At 41.0% G+C, this 19,740-nt stretch overlaps 3 protein-coding genes across 4 annotated transcripts in view; 2 read left to right on the plus strand and 1 right to left on the minus strand.

Moving 5' to 3' along the window:
* The window catches only part of PRKD3 (protein kinase D3), a 48,024-nt gene extending 44,829 nt beyond the window's left edge, over window positions 1–3,195 (plus strand). For both annotated transcript variants that reach the window (XM_068939352.1, XM_068939353.1), the window contains one exon: window positions 1–3,195. In XM_068939352.1, coding sequence (XP_068795453.1) covers window positions 1–174 — 174 coding nt within the window. In that variant the 3' untranslated portion in view covers window positions 175–3,195.
* On the minus strand, window positions 2,754–9,909 carry NDUFAF7 (NADH:ubiquinone oxidoreductase complex assembly factor 7). Its single transcript, XM_068936512.1, has 9 exons — window positions 9,643–9,909; window positions 9,469–9,549; window positions 8,663–8,773; window positions 7,348–7,558; window positions 6,789–6,847; window positions 6,031–6,144; window positions 5,040–5,183; window positions 4,521–4,694; window positions 2,754–4,122 (listed from the first exon to the last, which is right to left on the minus strand). The coding sequence occupies exons 1-9, from the start codon at window positions 9,907–9,909 to the stop codon at window positions 3,910–3,912; spliced, it is 1,374 nt and encodes a 457-aa protein (XP_068792613.1). The 3' UTR covers window positions 2,754–3,909.
* CEBPZ (CCAAT enhancer binding protein zeta) overlaps window positions 9,862–19,740 on the plus strand; it is a 16,104-nt gene continuing 6,225 nt past the window's right edge. Inside the window, exons 1-9 of the mRNA XM_068939354.1 lie at window positions 9,862–10,351; window positions 10,496–12,024; window positions 13,057–13,288; window positions 13,898–14,069; window positions 14,560–14,648; window positions 15,160–15,213; window positions 15,994–16,096; window positions 16,412–16,480; window positions 18,964–19,030. Of these exons, the coding sequence (XP_068795455.1) occupies window positions 10,202–10,351; window positions 10,496–12,024; window positions 13,057–13,288; window positions 13,898–14,069; window positions 14,560–14,648; window positions 15,160–15,213; window positions 15,994–16,096; window positions 16,412–16,480; window positions 18,964–19,030 (2,465 nt within the window). The 5' untranslated portion in view covers window positions 9,862–10,201. The remainder of the gene's footprint in view (window positions 10,352–10,495; window positions 12,025–13,056; window positions 13,289–13,897; window positions 14,070–14,559; window positions 14,649–15,159; window positions 15,214–15,993; window positions 16,097–16,411; window positions 16,481–18,963; window positions 19,031–19,740) is intronic.

The raw sequence follows: 19,740 nt of genomic DNA on the forward strand, positions 1-19,740 counted from the left end.
GATTATCAGACTTGGCTTGACCTCAGAGAATTTGAAACGCGCATTGGGGAGCGTTACATTACCCATGAGAGTGATGATGCACGCTGGAAAGAACATGCTTACGAACACAACCTTGAGTACCCCCAGCATTTTATTATGGCTCCTAATCCAGATGACATGGAAGAAGACCCTTGATTTATTCATTATGCTAAATTGCAGCAAAGAAGGGCACTCCAGACAAACTGAAGACTTAAGTTTTGGAACAACTGTTGCCCTTTTTGAGTGCTGTTCACATAATTCAGTAGACAAAACTACAGAGGATACTGCATTGGCATGGGGATAGACTGTCATCTGGCAAGCTCTTCTCCATCTCTGACTTAAACTATGAATAGTTATTGGACAGTGGGATAAGCCCTATTGGATAACATTTCACCGAGCTGCATGGCTACAAAGCCATCACTGAGGTGTAGTGTGTACAGACTGAATGCTTTGTGTGAGGTTTTTCAAGTTTTTTGGTTTTTGGTTTTTTTGTAGTCTATGCAATAAGAATTTTGTAATGGTTTCCTAATCCCTATTTACTAGGCCATAGAGAGTTGTTTTCTGTTGTTTAGATACATCTCCTGTTTACTAGACTGTGCATTGTGGAAAGAGATTGTAAAAGGAAATTAGTGCAGGATACCTTGACTAATAGCAAAGCATGTGGCTTAGGACTGAATACGGTTCCACAGCTGAAGGAATAATTTGCTGCTGTTGAGAGGGTTAAATGTGTCTGTCTTTGCTCTAACTGAACTTTTTTCCAGATACCTGAAAAAAGAAAACCCCACAACTTCTTACATTCCTCTTGAAATGCTGGCTGACAATCTAAAGGGATGACAATCAAAGCTGTGCTAGTCCTTTATTTTGTCTGTCTGAAAACAGAGCAATAAGCCACAATACAATGTGTTGCTGTGCAAGGCTGGCACATATATAAACCAAAGGCATTTTGCCTTAAAACTGCCTGAGTAATGCAAAGAGAGCACACAAGACTTGATGTAGCACATTCTTCCAGTCTGGAATAACTGTTGCTAGTAGAAGGATGTGGAAAAAAAAAAATAGGGGAAAATACGTGCAGCTTTCTCTTGTTGTTTTGAATAATTAACTCTTAAAATTTTTCTATTTTTTTTAAGGTTCCCTGGACTTATATCAGGAATAGTTTGTATCCTGCTAGCTTCCATCTTTGCTCCTAAGTTTGAGCAGAGTAACGGTGGCTACTGAATCACCAGTTGCACCAGGGCAGCTGGACTGTAGGAGAAAGGGCCTTTGCCTTCCAACCTTAATCTGCAGCCCCTCCTGCCCTCTTTTCTGTGCTCAGGATTGTTGTTTATGAGCTGAATGAAGAGTCCAAAACCAACTCATAATTCAGGTTTTTTGCAGACACCTCACTTGATATATTCTCAACCACTTATTGGAGTTGGGGCACAATAGAGTAGGAGCAGCAGTTTCCTTTGGAAATGATTCTCTCAGAGGATAGCCTATCAGTTAAAAGTATGTGATATTTCAAGTTTGAGGCCTTCTATGCTAAATGCAGATGGAAATAAAAGGAAGATTTCCCCCCCCGCCCCTTATTTAAAAAAATGGAAAAAGTGAAGTCTTTCCTTTTTTGTGGGGTAACAGCTTTGTGCTGCTGGGAGATGCTGGATGACTGTACATATCCCTGATGTGGTGCCAAGATGCTTAACTGGAGCTTGGCTCAAAATACTTTTTTTTGTACTGATACAGGCTTGAGCTGCAAAGGCAGGTGGGAGCCTTTGAGGTATAGCTCCTCTCTCCTACAAATTTTTTTTTTTTTTAAACTGTTGTTCAGGTAAGGAAGTAGTTGAGCAGACTGTTTCTAAGCTGTTAGATATTCATAAAGTTGTACAAGGTTGTTTCAAGGCTTCAGTTGCACAGTGAACTGGCAGTAAACTCAGTGGGAGCTGCAGAGGCATGTACCTAAGGCCCCTGTCTGGGCCTTTAACCTACCTTTTCCTTTCCTGTTGCCTTTAATCTAACTGCTGCTGCGTTTTGTAGGTATCTAAGTTGTTAAAAGTCGAACATGCAGCGTTAGAATCTGCACAAAACTTTCAGTGCAATCTGTATGGCAGTTTTCTATAGCCACTAGTGGGCAGAGCATTTCAGCCCTTCCTACTTCCCTGCGTCCTCTCTCCTAGCACACTTTTTTTCTCAGGTTTGTGCAGGGGACTTGCCTGATGGCAGTCCATGCCACTCCTGCACTGGGGGTCATTCTCTCCCTTTTATGCTGTCAAAAACGGTGTAAAGGAATTCAAAAGGGGCAGAATTTGTCCCTTAACCTTGCCATCCTGGTAAGGCAAGGTTTTAGGATTGATTCTTCTCTGAGAGAGGCACTGTTTTTTTAACTTTAGAACCAGAGTGATCACCTCTGAAGTTGGTGGGCTAGTTAGTTTTTCACCCAGGTCTGGTAAGGGAAGCAGCACTTTTTTTTTTTTTCTAACTTCCACCAATCAAGTGACCAAATTTCAGTGAAGCCATTGCTATCTTCCATCCCAGCTGTAATAATGTAGATATGTTCTGCTTTTAAACTTAAGATTTTTTTACTGGAGCTGTCATTTCAGGTTTTCCTGCTTTTCTTTAAGGGAAAAAAAAAAAAAGCTCAGTTTGAAAAACACAACAGGGATAGGAGAGGGGAAAGACAGGGACAACAGTGAAATAAAAGGCCTGGCGGGAGTCTGTCCCCCTGAAGTCTGCTCCGCTCCAGAAAATTAAACAATGAGCTATTTATTGTTCTCAAGTTTTATTTAAAAATAAAAAATAAAAAAATAAAAAAAGCTTTTGGAGTAGATTGCCTGACAGTACATGCAGACTTACAGGGCCAGATGATAGAATCCACAAGCTAATAGTTGCAGAACCAAAAAATCAGATATCTATTAGAAATAAACTTACTTCATTGAGTAGTAAGAATAGCTGACTTCTTTATTCCCTTTTTTTCTACCTTTACTGCAAACTTTGACAGCAGTAGGATACATTGTTTGATATCCTTACCCCTAGCTGAATTAAGTTGCATTCATTCAAGAAATAGTGCTACGATGATGCTAGAAAAAGCTCATGTAAAATTTATAGCCTCAAAAGGACACTGTCAAGTACTTTTATATTTTTATACAGCCCTGTGTTTGTAAATATCCTCTGATAAGCTTGAAAATAAAATTTATTTCCCTATCAGACTTGTCCTTTATCTGCATGGATTCTCTCCCACTTCAGATGTTCCTAGACATTTTTTTCTCAGTCCTTCCTTGTTTGTGCATGTCACTAGTATGAAATCAGCTGTGGGAATTCTGTTAGCAGGTGCTTTGTAACTATTTTTTTCTTTTAAACCTAGTTACCCATACCCTTCATGAAAATATCTTCAAGGGTAGCGATGAATAGTGTGTTTTGTACAAGTACCACAGCTGAGTAACATTTAAAGCATCTTAGCACGTACAGGAAGAACTGTTTTAACTTGATTCTACTGGTGGATACTTCTCTCAGGTCTAGCAAGACCTCCAAAACTGGTTGTTCATTCTCTGTTCTGCACCCACTTGTTTCTGTAGGTGCAGTTTTTACTGTCTACACACTGGTTTGAGTAGGTCCATAAATAGGTTTGGTCTGTTGCACCAGCTTTACTCTGATTTAGCTCTCCACAAAAGCGTGCCTCGGCCCTAAAGTGTGGATTGTCTTGAGAAAGAGTGGAACATCTCACGCGCTTTCACTTCAAAGACAGCTCATAAACTGTGAAACACCTTACTACATATCAGCTATTTGCTGAGTACATTATTGCAAAACATGTCGTATATGAAACCATGAAGCACACAGGATTTGATTGAGTTTCCTTTGCTTATTTTAATAAGTTGCTACTGAAAGCTTCCGCTACTAGACATGTTGGTATAGTACTTGAACTTACTTCAGTAAGAGTTCACCAAATCCAGCAACAGGGACTAGGGGAGCTCTTGATTGGGGATTATGTTTGTTGTCAGGCTGTATAAATCTGTGATGAGGCAGCAGGGCAAAAAAATTAAAACAATCCCCCATTTTCTTGGGATTCATCAACATGTCATAGCTGTGAAGTAACTGCTCCTGTGTTACTGTGTCCTGTGAATTCTGCAAGAGCACCTAAAAAGAAAACAGAATGCAAGTTAAGTTGTAGCCTTCCTTGCTTTTATAAGTTCTCTCACACCTACAATCTTATTGCATCCTTTTTATTTACACCTAAAGCACTTTATCTTCTAACTCGATGCCCAGTAGAACTGGTGAGGTCTCTGCTGGACCTGATACATCACTGCATTCCATGCAAAAATTTGCAACATACTCTTGACTACATACAAATCAGTTTACTTTGAGAGATCCAGAGTAACTAATGCCTAAGAGAAGCAAACACTTTGCTACTGCAGACGTATGTGGTATTTTGAACAAGTTTGTATAAAGTCAGCTCTTAAATGAGGCTCTCTTGCTGCTTCTGAGTATCACTTGTGGATTAGAAGTGTTTTTGTACCTGTAAACACTATCGTTACCTGCAGCCGGAGGTCAATGCCCATGTTTTTTAAAAATTCCCGTTGTTTTATGGGGCCTAATGTGGCTGTTCTTCCCTGTGTCATCTTCCGAAGATAGCTGAAATCAACATCTGCTGTCAGGTCTGCTGTACCTGGAGCTTTCAGCACATCATGAAGTTTGTGATTCTGGAAACCCTGAAAAATTAAATTGGAAGATGGCACTCTGCTGTACGTGGCTACCACAGCTGGGTCTAGCAAAGACTAAGTTGGAGGTGAGGGGGTAGTCAGGTGTAATAGCAAATTACACTTTGAAAGTTTGAGATAAATGCAGAAAGGTCTCAGATCAATCAGTAATTCTGTCAGATAGGAAAATTAAATGAGAACTCAATTATTCAGAGTCTTATGGCTGCAACATAATACAGTTTTTACTATTATGTCCACTTAAGACCTTTCTCCTGCAGGAACTTTTTTTTTTGTATTATTAGACTAACGATGAAAGCAAAAGTTAGAAGATGAAAGTGCTTTAGGTGTACATCTTACCCTGAAAGTGTCAGTTTTGGTTCCATCATGACCGTAATCAGCAATCAGAGCAGCCCCACCATCTTTTTCTAGACGACTGGCAAGTCTTTGAATGAGGACACCAGCCTCAGGACATACTTCCACGTGATCTCTTGTTTCTTCAGGCTGGTGCAGAATTCAAAAATCAAAATACCGGTATGAGCAAGCAAGTTTGGGGCAGGAGTTCTTTTTACTTACTTGATGTCTTGGGCACGCTGTCACTTTATTTGGGTACCCAGCAGAGCATTCTAGGCTACCTACAGATATAGTTTTCGCTAATAGTTATTTTCCACTCGTGTTTTCTAACTGAGTCCTGATTCCCTTCATCTCTTGTACAACCTAGAGCTGACTGAAATGAAAAGACTGTTTTGTAAGGAGTGAGAATACCTGCCTCAGCCAGGAACTGCCTTACTGCAGTACTAAAACTTAAGAATGAAAATAGCGCTTCAAAAGTTCCTGTTCCCCCTGCCCAAAAGGCCTTTCTGTGTGAAACTCTTGAAAGTTGGTTTTAATCCCTACTGCTTCATTTTGTAACTTTAAAATCCAGTAAGCTCTGGAAAAAAATGTCCATTTTAGACGCTTTAGACACCTAGCCCAACTTAGAATGCATTCATGGAAGATTGAGGACCACTGTCAAGATGGTGATCTCATGATGATAAGATGTAGAACGGCCCCTGTCACTTTCTATAAATCACTGTCACTTGCTGCCTCAGTTTACTGTCTAAAGTGTTTTGTCTGTTTAAGCCCTGATTTTGCAAATTTTGATGTACCTGCTTATTTTTGTGCTATGTTCACAAGATTAAATGCTAGCGGAAGTTGCTGTACAACAGAAACCATAAATTGTATTTGCTCACTAATAACTTTTGAAAGCCCTCCCTCCACTCCCTTCCTGCTGAAGTAACTGAGAGGCAATAAATGCACCTGCAAGACTCAGTAACGATCTAAGTATTAACTTTGGTAGTTACGACCTTACCTGAATAAAGTTTTCCGTTGCAGGGGTGCTGGACGGTGCCAGGACAAACCGCAACTGGTCAGGAACTTCCGGATCTATATCAACCAACACTTCACGCCAGCCTTTTTGTGTTCTCTGTTTAATGAACCCAGAGTACTGGTTTTATGTTCTAACGGGGACAAACTATCTTGTTTATTCGATTCAACTAATGTGTCGAGCAGACTAGAACATTTCCACAGAAGTTTTAAGGACGTAATATGCCATTTACAACAATTATCCATTCCTATTTAATTCCAGTAACTGCCTTTGTAAAAGCTTGTGCTAGAGCCTGGCCTATAGAGTCAACATAAACAGATTTAATTATACTTAAAAGGAATAAATGATACTACACAGAAAATGCTGCCTCTTCGACTGACAGTGCAGTATTTAACTGCCTCAGCCTAGTGCAGTATTTAACTTACTAGAAGAAATTATTCCTGGTTCTAGCAATGATTTTGATGAACTAATTATCAAATTGAAGTCGAAAGTGTTTCTTCTAAAGCCTAACTAGCTTTTGTTTTGCTACTGCCATTGTTTTGCTATACCATTTAAAAGAAAGACGTTCAGAGCTCAGATTACTAGTTGTTACTAGTGATACATCAGCTGAATTAAGCCTTATTTTGTCCACGTTCTACCGCCATAGTCAATGGACGTGTCTGATTTGGCAGCACAATTCTCTTCCTTAAAGAGACAAGGCCTTTAACTAGAAGCTCACATTCACAATTATCTTCTTGCTATACCTGAAACTTATGTATGGGCAGGGCATCAAAAAACTCATGCGCTAAATAAAAGCTGTAACCTGTGGAAAGGGAAAAAAGAATAAATTATTTGTTGCAACATAGTGCTTTCACAGCAGCTTCCAGTTGAAGCAAAAATTGTTTTCTAATGAATTTTAATTAAGCTAGTTAGTGTCACTGTGAAATAATCATCATTATTCCCAGCTTGAAAACATCAAAGACAACATTTCCACAACCAGCTGCTCATGCATGGTTTTTCGGATTTGTGCACTCCCGTACTAATGTGAAGGCAATGAAGCCAGTAAATGGTTACCCATGCAAAGAACAGTTGAAGTATATGAAATTGGGTTACTATCCCAAAGTGAAGACCGTCAGAACTGGTAGCCATTATATGAATCTGAGTCAAGATCCTGTCTCAGGCTCACACAAGAAGGTGGAGTTAATATGTATGTTAATTATCTTTCTAGCTATTTATAAGGGCTAGCAAAGATGTCCTCAGTTGTCAAAAACAGCAAAAGGAAGAAAGAAGCCATCACTGTAATAACAACTTCAAGTTCCTTACCTTGTGGTACATCTTGAATGTCTCTGTACCAGAAAATTGGAATTCCAGTCTTACTAATGCCTTTCATGTAAGCAGATTTGTCCTCAGGGTTTGACTGCAGCTGCCCTCCTGTCAGCATCAGAGCTTGGATCTCACTGAGTTTGGGACTCACTTCTACCAGATGAACAGAAACATCACATTTACTAAGTAAAGAGGCAAGCTGGTTGAAGACCTATAAATGCAGATGAATTCCATTAGGTACAGTCATGTGTTGGATACACTAAAGGGTTAAGAATCAAAATAGGGAAGTTGTCCCCCTTACTTATATTCAAGATTAGAAATTTAGTTGGCTTTCACTTAGCAAGATCATCAATGAAAGAGACTGCCTTTTGCTCCTCCAGAAGAAACCAGGAATTCCTAATTCAATTTTAATAAAAGTTGCTAAGCTGCTTCTAAACAAACTGGCAAACTAGACTACACATTATGTAGTAGTAAGGACAGCAACACCACCTGCTCATTTAGAGTGATAATAGGCTTAAAGAAAGTAGCTCCTCTAACGCTAAACTTTCTGCAGGCATTAGGAGAGCAATGGTTTAGTTTTCCCAAACACCCTAAACGAAAGCAGTCAGTATTATATATTTCACTGTGCTTAATACAATCCTTTTTCATTAACATATGTCGAAAGCAGTCAATATTATATATTTCACTGTGCTTAATACAATTCTTTTTCATTAACATATGTAAACAGAGTAAAACTTTTTCTAAGGTGTTAAATTCCATTAGCAATCTGCTTTTGAAATGGTAATATTTTAATTAATATATACCTATGTGAGAGTGATAGAGCAGAAAGGGTTAATTCAGAAGCAACAAGCGTCTGAAATCCCCAAAGGAAACTGGACCAGTTCATTTCTGTACTACTCTCTTCCTCCTTCTGCTCACACTAAGGCCTCCCAATTACATATAGCAGCACTCTCTTAAATGGTTTTCCAATTTGAATAATGCTTTCCTGTAAATAAATAATTTGTAATGGAATATTCCTGCCCTCCCTTTCTATTATGTTTTATTTGGAGGGGGGGCCTGCGTGTGCACACACAAAGCACACGAACACTGGCCCATGTTCTGTTCTCAACTCAGACACCCAGTCTCTTCATCGAAGTACAAGCAACAACCATATCTTTTAATGAGAATCTAAGCTGTACGTCTACTAAGTTAAATGATTTGGTTACTAGGGAAGGTTTAAACTCTATAGCACAATCCCATTCTTTATGTCAGGTTTCAGTGTCGCTGGGGATTAAAGACAGAAATAGGGAGAACAGTAATTTTTTGTTTTACCTACCCGTAATATATCATCAGTAAGGGTGCCCCTCCCTGGGCCCAGTTCCACCAGTTGGAACGCCTTAGGCTTGCCAGTGGCTATCCATTCACTAATGTACCATATTCCTATTAACTGACAAAGGAAAATAATGCAAGTAAGAAATAAAACTTTACAATTTGCAGGAAGTGATACCTGCCTTTTCCCTGAAAATAACTAAGATATTATGCAATGGCCTCTCAAAACTTTAATGTAAGATTCTGTGATGAAAAATTAGTACAATTTAGACAACATTGCACCTGCAGTCTTTTAAGTATTACAATCAGTGATTGTTTGCCGTCGACTCAGCAGAAGCAGCTCACTATCCGGTAAATGCGTTGGACTTTTTTCTGTCTAGTGCATCAAAAGGACTTTTAACTAGGACTAAAACAAAGGTCACTACCCAACTACACACATAGCAACTGTTCTTGATAGCAGTACGTTTACCAGCGTGACACCAAGAACAGAGTTCTGCCCATCTTCGCTGTTGGAAATGATGCAAAACCCAAAACGAACCGTGCTGATTTCTAGACTCTGGATAGAGAAGTTACAGAATTTGAATAGAAAAACAGGGGAAGATTATGATTTTTTTTTTTTTTACTTATAAACAAATTCTATACAAAAATGGATAGCGCTCAGCACAGACGACGTCCCAAACCGTAGAACAAACGAGCAAGCAAGCAAACTCCTCAGCCTCCCCCAAAGCAAACCACCCCTTTCCTCCCCTCTGCAAGGGACGTTTCCTCCCGGCCCAGAAGCTGCTCGTCCGCGGCTCCCGAGGGCGCCGTTACCTCCCCGAACACCTGGCTGATCTCCGGCGAGGTCACGAAGTCGCCGCTCTCGCCGACGCCGCCGCGGCGGGTGTAGTAGCCCTGCGGGGAAGGACGGGACGGGACGGGAGGGGTCAGGTCAGGCCCGGGGCAGGCGGGGCCGCCCCCCGCGCCCGCCCGCCGGCCGCGCCGCACCTGGCCGGGGTTGGTGAGCGCCTCCCGCATGTACTCGGCCACCGTGACCGGCCCGCTCGCCCGCAGCTTGAACAGCAGGTGCCGCAGCAGGGCGCTGCCCCGCCCGCCCGCCGCCACCGCGCCCGAGCAGGGCCGCGCCGGTGCCGCCGCCGCCGCCGCCGGGAGGGGCGGGGCCCTCGGGGCGCGGCCGTTGCCGTGGGGCCGCGGGCGGCGCGCGGCGGCCCAGGCTGCGGCCAGCAGCGCGCGGCACGCGGGCGGCAGCGCCATGGCAGCGCCGCCGGGAGCCCCGGCCTCCGCCGCGGGTCCTGGCCGCTCCGAGTCCTTCCCGCCCCCGGCCTGAGGGCGGGCCGAGGCGAAACTGTGGCGAGACCGCAGGGGCGAAGGAAGGCGCTGTGCTGCCGCCGCTGGCTCCAAGGAGGTCGGCGCCCTCTCTCCCGGCCGCCCTCCGGCGGCGCCCCCGCCCGCTCTCTATGTCCCTTGCAGGACCTGCGCCCTCGCCGTCCTGCGGGGCCGGAAGCGCGCGTGGCGCAGGCGCACGGCAGCATCCGGCGAGTCGGTCATGGCGGCGCTCTGGGACTTCGGCGTGAGCGACCCGCGAGAGGCGGGCGGCGACAGCGAGGACGGCGGCGGCGAAGAGGAGGAGGAGGAGGAGGATGGCGACGCCGACGGCTTCACGCTGGACGAAGTGCTGCGCCTCGGCGGCACCAAGGTAAGGAGGAGGCGGAGGACGGGCGGAGTGGGAGCACGTGGGGCCCGGGACCCCCGCGGCGGCCGTTGGCGGCGGCGGCGGCCGTTGGCGGCGGCCGGCCTCGCGCTGGGCCTGCGCGTAACGGGCGCGTGCTGTCCCCCGCAGCAAGACTACCTCATGCTGTGCGCCGTGGACGAGGCGGAGGAGGTAGTGGACGGTGGGAAGAGAGGAGCCATCGACGACCTGAAGGCCGGGGAGCTGGAGGCCTTCGTGAGCTCCCTGGGGCTGGACAAGTACGCGGAAAGTTGCCTCGTGGTGGAGGATGGCGATGGCGACGACGACGGTGGTGACGGCAGCGAGAAAAAAGAGAAGCCCCCAAAGAAAGAGAAAAGCAAGAAGGAAATTAGCGCTTCTCCTTTAGAAGGGAAAAAAGGGAATAAAGTCAAAGAGCAAAGAAGCAGTGGGAAAGACAGCAAGAAAAAACAAGCTTTGCGTGATCAAGACCAACGGCTTTCAGTAAAGAAAGAGCAGCAGGAAGAAGATTTTGAATTTCATGCTAGGCAAGTGCTACTGATCAAACCAGGGAGCAAATGGTATGATCTAGAATACAGCAATGAATTCTCTTCTGAACAACAAAATCAGGCACTTCTGTCCAAGTATAAGGCCTTGGCCCAAAAGCTATACCAACATGAGGCAGATTTGTATAAGAATAAGACAAATTATCAGAAGGGGGCCTCTTCTGCGTGGATGAAAACTGTTGTGTCATCAGGTACCTTAGCTGACAGGATGGCAGCCATGACCCTTCTCATTCAGGACAGTGCTGTCCACAGTCTCCAGTTTGTTGAGAACTTGGTAAACCTCATAAGGAAGAAGGGCAGCAGGCATCAGAGCCTTATGGCTTTGGATACTTTCAAGGAGCTTCTCATTTCAGATCTGTTACCAGACAATCGTAAACTATGGTCGTTTTCACAGCATCCTTTTAACAACTTAGAAAAAATGTCAAGTGGCAACAGAGATTCAAGAGACAGACGACTGCTACTCTGGTACTTTGAGCATCAGCTGAAACTACAGGTGGCAGAGTTTGTGCAAGCGTTAGAAACATTGAGTCATGATTCTCTGACTGCAACAAAAGCCCGAGCACTGGCTGTTGCTCATGAGCTTCTCTGTAACAAGCCTGAGCAGGAGAAAGTTCTGCTTGTTCAGCTGGTAAATAAACTGGGAGACCCTCAAAACAAAATTGCCACCAAGGCCTCTTATCTTCTAGAGACGTTACTTCACAAACATCCAAACATGAAAGGAGTAGTGTGCAATGAGGTGGAGAGGCTTTTGTACCGGTCAAACATTAGTGTGAAGACTCAATATTACGCCATTTGTTTTTTAAATCAGATAGTTCTCAGTCATGAAGAAAGTGCATTGGCTAACAAACTGATAACTTTGTATTTCTGCTTTTTTCGGAACTGCATTAAAAAGAAAGATGTTGAATCCAAAATGCTCAGTGCACTTCTAAGTGGAGTAAACAGAGCTTACCCGTATGCTGAGACTGGTGATGAGAAAGTGAAAGAACAAATGAACACTTTATTTAAAGTTCTGCATCTTGTGAACTTCAGTACCAGTGTTCAGGCCCTGATGTTACTTTTTCAAGTAATGGACTCTCAGCAGACTGTATCGGATAGGTATTACGCAGCACTCTACAAGTAAGTGGCAGGTTTGGACTTATAATATAAATTTTGTTTAACAAAGTAGTCAATGTAAAGTAATGTTGTAGAAACACTTACTTTGATTTTAACATCTTGGAATTTGAGATCTTCCTTGAATAAAAATTTCTGATGGTTTTTATGACTTAAAAGAAAACGTATTTTCTTGCACTTAACACGGGGATAAAACAAATGGTAGTTGACAGGTCCTGAGAACGCAATAAGTAGATCTCATGCTTTGCATTGTTTTCTGGTGGAGTGTTTTAATTTCAGATATATTGTGAAATTAATTGATAACTACTAGTTCTGAAGTCACTCTTAACAGCTAGTTTATATTTTAGACACATAATAGCCTAAAACCTTCTACATGTTTTTCCATGAAAGAGGGAAAAATTACATCCACAGAATTTCTAAATAATTAAATTTGTAGGGTCAGAAAGTCTTGTGTTGTAAGAAGAATCTCCTTTTTGCTCCAGCTGATTGTTGGGAATCTTTATAGGATTCTTGTAGGCTTCTGTTTAGTTGACAAAGGAGAACTTGCCGTTTTTAAAAGCGAGCTCTTGTTCCCCTCAGAACATGCAATGTGTTTAGGGGCCTTCTTGCGCCTGGCAGCCTGGAAAAAAATTGGAGTAGAAATTGGGCTTGCCAGCGAGTATGTCAAGTCTGACTGTGCAACGTTCTAGTGCTAACCTTTTATTTCTTTACTTATTTTGGAAGTCTGAATAGATCAAATTGGATTCACATTTTGAATGTCTTCAGTTTTGAAAGTTTTTTCAGTTGACCTCAGTTTCTTTATATTTTCCTACAGTTTTTCTATCTGCTGGTATGGGTTTTTTTTCCCCCCCTTTTGCGTATCTCTGCTCTGTTAATACTACACTGCTGTTAACGTTTTAGGGTTGATCAGCGTGTTTTGGGTTTGTTGGAGAACAAGTTATAACTAGTCTTTTAGATATGACTTTGAAAAGTTAATAGCAGTTATTCTCCTGTGTGCATTATGGCAATCAACAATATTTTCTGCTGTATTTTCTACAGGAAGCTACTAGATCCTGGTTTAGCGACTTGCTCAAAGCCATCCATGTTTCTTAATCTTGTCTATAAGTCTCTGAAGGCCGACGTAGCGCTACGGCGAGTGAAGGCATTTGTGAAGAGATTACTTCAAGTCACTTGTGGACAAATGCCACCCTTTATTTGTGGAACCCTGTACCTTCTGTCTGAGCTTCTGAAAGTAAAACCAGGGTTAAGGGTCCAGTTACAGGATCATGTGGTACAACATCGTTTATTTCATTGAGCTTTCACTAACAGCTTCTAATTTCATTAAAAAAAAAAAAAAATCTATCCCTGCCCTGTTTACCTTTGCCAATAATTCTTGTGTCTGGAAAGGACAGCTTTTAAAGGGAATTTTTATGAGGGTTTATTAATATTTGAGTATATTATGGGAGAGACCACCTGAACAATTGAAACTATACTAAGAATCTGTGTAGAAGAGGTTGTGGTAAGCGTTCTTAGCAGGTCCGGTGGACTACATTTATGGAGAGGGGATTATTTTGCAAAATGTTGTTCGAATAAGCAGTTAAACATTCTTATTGTCCCAGAAGCTTTATCAAAACATGCTTGCTTCTTCTGTCTGCAGTTTGAAGTACAAGTAAGTAGTATTGGATTGTTTTTTTCAAGTGCAGAGGGACCATTACTCTTAAAATTAAACTTTATGACTTATGTGATGTAAGTCCTGTATCAAGGCTAAAAACCTGTATGGTTTAAACACTGGTCATTGCTTGTTTGTATTCTTATGTGCTATCTCTTCAGAAATATGTGCATTCTTCTAGCAAATCGTAATAAAACTGGAAAATCTTTTCACTAACATTTTTTTATATAGGAATCTGATGAAGAGGAGTGCTTTAATGATCAAGAAGAAGCCGAAGAGAGTGAGGAAAAGTTTGTGGATGCAGATAAAGAAGAAGGGGAAGGAAGGCGCACACCAGAAAATTCTGTCAAAACAATTGATCCAAATTCAGCACCCTCATGGGTGCATCATCTGAATATGGGAGGTAAATTAGCAAGAAAATCTAATGCATTCAAGTGCCAACATTCAGTTACAGTAACAGGTTGATCAAGACTTTTTGAAAAATTAGGGGATTTAAACATTATTTTAAAGTTTGCTAAATTGAAATTTGATTCAAATGAATGAATCTGAATTGTTTTTCCTGCTCTGTCTGGTTAGCTCAGCAGTGATGAGGAGGCGGTATTAATTTTCTAGTTTATTTCACTTTACTACGTATTCACAGACCCATTAAACATAAGCTGGTTTGGGATTTTTGCTTCCAGGTTCAGACATCTTCAGAGTGATGTAGCCAGGGCTAGGATGTCTAATTACTTTTTTGCTTATGAAGCTTGCTAGAACAACTTATCTAGCTTTGAGCGTGCTTCTAGCTTTACTTCCTCTGGAGAACCTTTTAGAAGAGAGCAAGTCTTTTCAAGGGCTTCTTTGGAAGCAGCTTGGGGAAACTTAAAAGCTTTTTCATCTCTTTCCCAACCCAGGCAGAAAGACTGGAGTTTCATATGATCCTTTGCACCGAAGTCCTTTGTATTGTGGTGCTGAAAGTACAAGCCTTTGGGAGCTGAAGAAGGTGAAGTATTCTTATATTGCTGCTTCCTGTATTTCTTAGTACGCTCCTTGTATAGAAAGAACAAAACGAGCTTGGTTATTCTTCAGGTAGCTGCCTCGGTGGAATAACAGAAAGGTTAGAGAGCACATTGTTCAGCTCATAAATAGTTCATATAACAGTGATATTCAGGAGTAGGGGATAGGAATTTTTCAGTGGAGATTTGAACAGTAATAATCCTTTTTGGCTTTTAGATCCTAGCTTCGTATCAAGAAGGCTTTTTAGCGTTAAATAAAATTGTAAGTGAGGATGTATTTAGTTAACACAAACAAAAGACTAGAACTATTGAAGCTCTTCAGTTGTTTGAGGACAGAGCAGATCAGCTTTGCGTTACTTCAAGCGTCTGTATTTTGTGTAGTGAGCTGTAGAGTGGTCGGAAAGCATAGCGTTGTTACCAGGAGTCTGATAAGACAACATGAATCATGATTACCCCTGTTTTTAAAGTAGGAATAAACGAGTGATCTGTGTTTTTCAGCTTTCTGAACATTTTCATCCATCGGTGGCTCTCTTTGCAAAAACAATTCTGGAAGTAAGTGCTCTTACCAATCCAATCTGTAGCTTGGAATTTTGATTGTTATGTTAGCTGTCTTTTGTCATTTTAAAAAATATGTTATAAAGCCTCCTTGCACTCTGCAGGTAACTAGAAACTCTGCAACACGGTGAGTAACATACACTCAAATGCCAAGCTTTTCGTGGAATTAAAAAGTTTTACCTAAGTGGGAGTGTTTACTGAAATAGCGAACTTTGTAGAAACCTGGTTATTTCTTGTTTTTAAAACTGTTTTAGAGTGTTGGTATATCTTTTTATTTAAAAGTTTTCTTTTTTTTTTAATCTGTAGGGAACTATGCTGATGGAACAAATGCTTTATTAATACTGTTTTGTTATTGTGCCATAAAACTACTCAAACACATACAATTACGTACTTAAAAGAATTTTATTTTCAGTCGACTATATTTTATTCAAGTAGTGGTGGGTGTGGACTGCCCAGCTGCAAATGATTAATGTCTTTGTCGATTAAAATTTTTATTGTCTACTAGCTCAGTACATTACAAGGCAGTTAATCATACTTGAACCAAAGTGAGGGAGGTGTTTTTGAGTTAAGAAAATACTGAAATTCCAACTGTAAAAACCTGTGCAAGAGTGTATTAACTTGTGAGGCTTATATGAGGAAATCTCTCAACTCTCTCTCTTCTGAAGCATGGTTTAATATCATTCTTGTGCTGTATGAGTTTGGGCCCTCTAACTCTGTATTTAGTTGCTGTGTAGTTTAAAATAAAGACTTTAATTTTTCACTTTTTTCTTCTTTCAGGGAAATCATATTCAGTACTCAGGTGACCCTTTACAGGATTTCACATTAATGAGATTCTTGGATCGCTTTGTATACAGAAATCCCAAACTCCACAAAGGCAAAGGTGTGAACTTCTCTGTGCATATAAGCATTCAGTCTTGATTATTGATATACTGTGATGACCAGGCTCCTCTCAGGCGGCCAAGTAACTGTGCCTATCATGTTTTGGGGGATGGACATGGTGTAACATGAGGAGACGAATCGGTTTGCAGGGCTGCAGAAGAGATGCCTGCAGCTTAGAAGTACCTGCTGATCACTTACTGGGCCTCTCGTGCCCGCTGTACAGAAACTGCTAACCTACCAGGAAAAGCAAAGTGATAGGAGAATTTCCTGTAAAGGCTAATAATACAGTTTGTTTCTAATTTATGTTCTGCCCCAGAGAACACCAGCAGTGTGGTAATGCAGCCAAAGAAGAAACAGTTTATGAAAAACGTGCAGAATCTTGCAGGTAAGCCAGGCCATTTTCAGTTACGATTATGATGGCTAAGGAATAGTATTTGTTTGTTGTGGTTATCCATCCTCTGCGCTGTGTGTGCTGCTATTTCTGTTAGCAATGAAAAAAGAACAAGCAGAAAGTGCTGTTCAGCACAAGTGCAGTGGTTTTGTCTTACATTCAGGATCAGGTCTAAACTTCTTGTATAAAAGGTGCATGGAATCGCCCCAGCTGAAGCTCTTGATCCATTAAACCACCATAAAAACAAGGGATGTCCAGTCAGTTACCGCAATCATTATCTTCTGCACTCTTGAGCAGGAAAACACTTCAGTGTCTACCCTTGCACTTCGCTTTGTACACCGAATCCTTTTAATACTTCCCCCCTTTTTTTCCCCTCTAATTGTCAATGTCTTTCTATCATAGTAATTCCTTTTTCTTAGGAAGTGCATCACCAAGGTCATACCTTCTGTTCAGTCATCCCGTTAGGAAATGTATAGCAGCAGAGGACAGGCTGAAAATAGCATGCCTTGTTGTTTGTAATGTTCCTGTTATTCCTATCTGCATATGCTTCTTACACCTTCTCTCAAGTTCAGTTATCTTTTCTGTACATCTCCCCCTGAAGTGAAATACACTGCCCGGTCAGAGTATATTTGCAATCTTATATAAAAGATTTAGAATCTTGTTGCAAATTTGCATGTAGCTGGCAATGTAATGCCACTTTAAACAAGGCAAAAAAAAGTGTAGAATTTCTTCTAACTTGTGTTATTTCTAGTTAGAAGAGTAATTTGTAGGGTACTAGGGTCAGAGGGAGGTTTGTTTACCAAGTACTAACTAAGTATTCTGCTCACAAACATGTCATTCTTATGTTTAGCATCCTAATATTATAAATACTTCTTTTTAAAGTTCTTATTATCTAAAATCGTATGAAAATCTTATAATGTGTATGCCGTTCTCTAGTTAATGTTCTTATTGCTGTTCCCAAGCTATCATATAACCACATTTATTCTGCTTAACATGACTGAAAAGTGACTTACAATCTCAGAAAATAGATTTATATAATGGTTTAAACCACATTAAGCTCTTTCATGAAATGATATGGATTGCTTCATGCAGTGCCACATCTGCAGCTATTGTTAGGATTAGTGTAAGGTATCTTTGGCACTATTATTTTGGTAAGTGTCTTCCTGCTTCCAGAAATAGCCTGGCTTTTGCATAGTCTTAACTCCTTGCCGTGATGAAGGGCAGGATTTGGTGGTAAAAACCCATAGTTAAAAAATCAGAGTAAAAGATCAGACCTAATAATCTTTATCTCTTAAATATGTGCTAATGAAAATTGATACATGGCAATTACAGTTCAAATTCTCTTCTCCATTCAAAATAGATCTATTTCTGTGCTGCATGAGGACAGAAGAGTTTCCATGTTCATTGACTGAATCTCTGTAACATTCCCAGGGATGTGCTTCCTATCACTTTAGGTCTGTTCTGTTACAATGAAGTGATAGTAATTTCAAAATAGCTGATGTACTTTTAATGACACATGGTTTTATGGCTATCGTAGCTTAAAGTAGGAATTTTTACGTGGAATACATTTGAAGGCACAGTTTGTATATTGAATTCTTTAGGCTATTCTGAGTTGAAGGAGCAGACTGATCATTTAAAGCTCAAATTAAGAAAGTTAAGTGTTTTAGAAGTAAAACATCCAAAAAACCTGGATATATTAATATGGATATAAAAGTCTGTACTTGTTGCATATAGCTGGACTCTGCTGAGGCTTAGGGAATTGAGATGACAAATGCTGTGGTACCTTCTACTATTCATTCGAACAGTCCTCTTCTGTGACTGTGTTTTGCTCTATTTTGAGAAACTTGGGCACTTATTACAAAACATTATCATTTGAGCCCTCTGAGATCAGAAATAGCTCTTTCTCCTTTGATTTACTTTTTAGGTGGGTGAAGGAAGGGGAAGGTGTTAGAGTGAAAAACTTCCCCCCAGGGAACCTTATCAGTAACCTGGTCATTCAGCTGCTGCCGAGTGTCAGTTTGCCTCAGTTCCCTGGAAATGCAGGCGCTGTGAGGCTTGATTTCCTTTTCCAGCATGCTTAACTGGCCTCTGGTACTATGGCCCTGCCTTGCAGCTGCTGAAGAGCATTTCTCCTAGGAACTGTCCTACTGCCAGGAGTGACAGGCAGAAGAGGTTCCAGGATTTCAGTGGATGAGAGCTAGCTTACCTTACTTATTTCCTAGCTTCTTTTCCTTAAAACATGCATCCCTGTTGGAGGTGGTTGCAAAACCTTCTTTGCTGCTGTATCTTAGAAGCTGATTAGGGCTACATCTCTTTAGTTATTGTCGCACCTTAGTAGCAGCATATACACTGAGTGATGAGCTCACTTAAATTGTAACACTGGGTATCACTGTACTTCTGTCTGCGTGGCACAGTTTAAAAGAATAGCATAATGATGTTGACCTTGAGGTAAAATCAGTTCTGCTTGTTTTTTGCAGTCAACAGTAAGGAATTCCGTGCCAGAGATGAAAACACAATCCCGGTGGATGAAGTGTTTTTCCATAGGTAATGAAATACTTGTGAATATTCATTGTAGGTGTTTTTGAGTGCAATGCCATAAGAAATATACACTTTATAAATACTCTGTGGTGTTCCAAGTGTCTGCAAATTTCAATTAATTTGAATGACTTTTAATGATAGCACTTTTCACAGAAGGTAATTTCAAAATTTATCGGAAGCGCCTAGGAGAGAATGGTGCTTACAAAGAAAGACATTCAGTACTGGTGGTCTATGTATCGCATAAGTTGACATTTTAATGGAGAGACCTTAAATGCTGGATGATCATGAATGTCTTGTGTGTCGTAATTCTTATGCATCAGAAGTGGATTTCAAGTAACTGGCATATACCTTGCTTATGCTACTAGTATCAAGGTTGGAGCAACATTTAAAATTTTTTAGATTTATTTTTCATGGTTCCTTCCAATTTAGTTGTTTTCCTTTTTGGTGTAAAAACGCAGTTGCAATACTTGAATTGGTGCCCATTTTGCAAAAGTTTCCTCTTATTAGATAAAAAATTACCTGTTTGTGAGTGTCTCCTACAGACACTAGTGTTGAAATTCACTTATTTTTTTTTAAAGATATTAATTGATGTTGGGGCTTTTTTAAAAAATCTGAAGTAACAGCTTAATGGGAGTATGACGTTTGTGTTAACCAAACTGTGAAGTATACCCTCTTTCCTATTGATTAAATAGGTTTTCCAAACTATGTTAGAGCAA

The sequence above is a fragment of the Struthio camelus genome, chromosome 3, assembly GCF_040807025.1.
Source record: "Struthio camelus isolate bStrCam1 chromosome 3, bStrCam1.hap1, whole genome shotgun sequence".
In the NCBI taxonomy this organism is placed as follows: domain Eukaryota; kingdom Metazoa; phylum Chordata; class Aves; order Struthioniformes; family Struthionidae; genus Struthio; species Struthio camelus.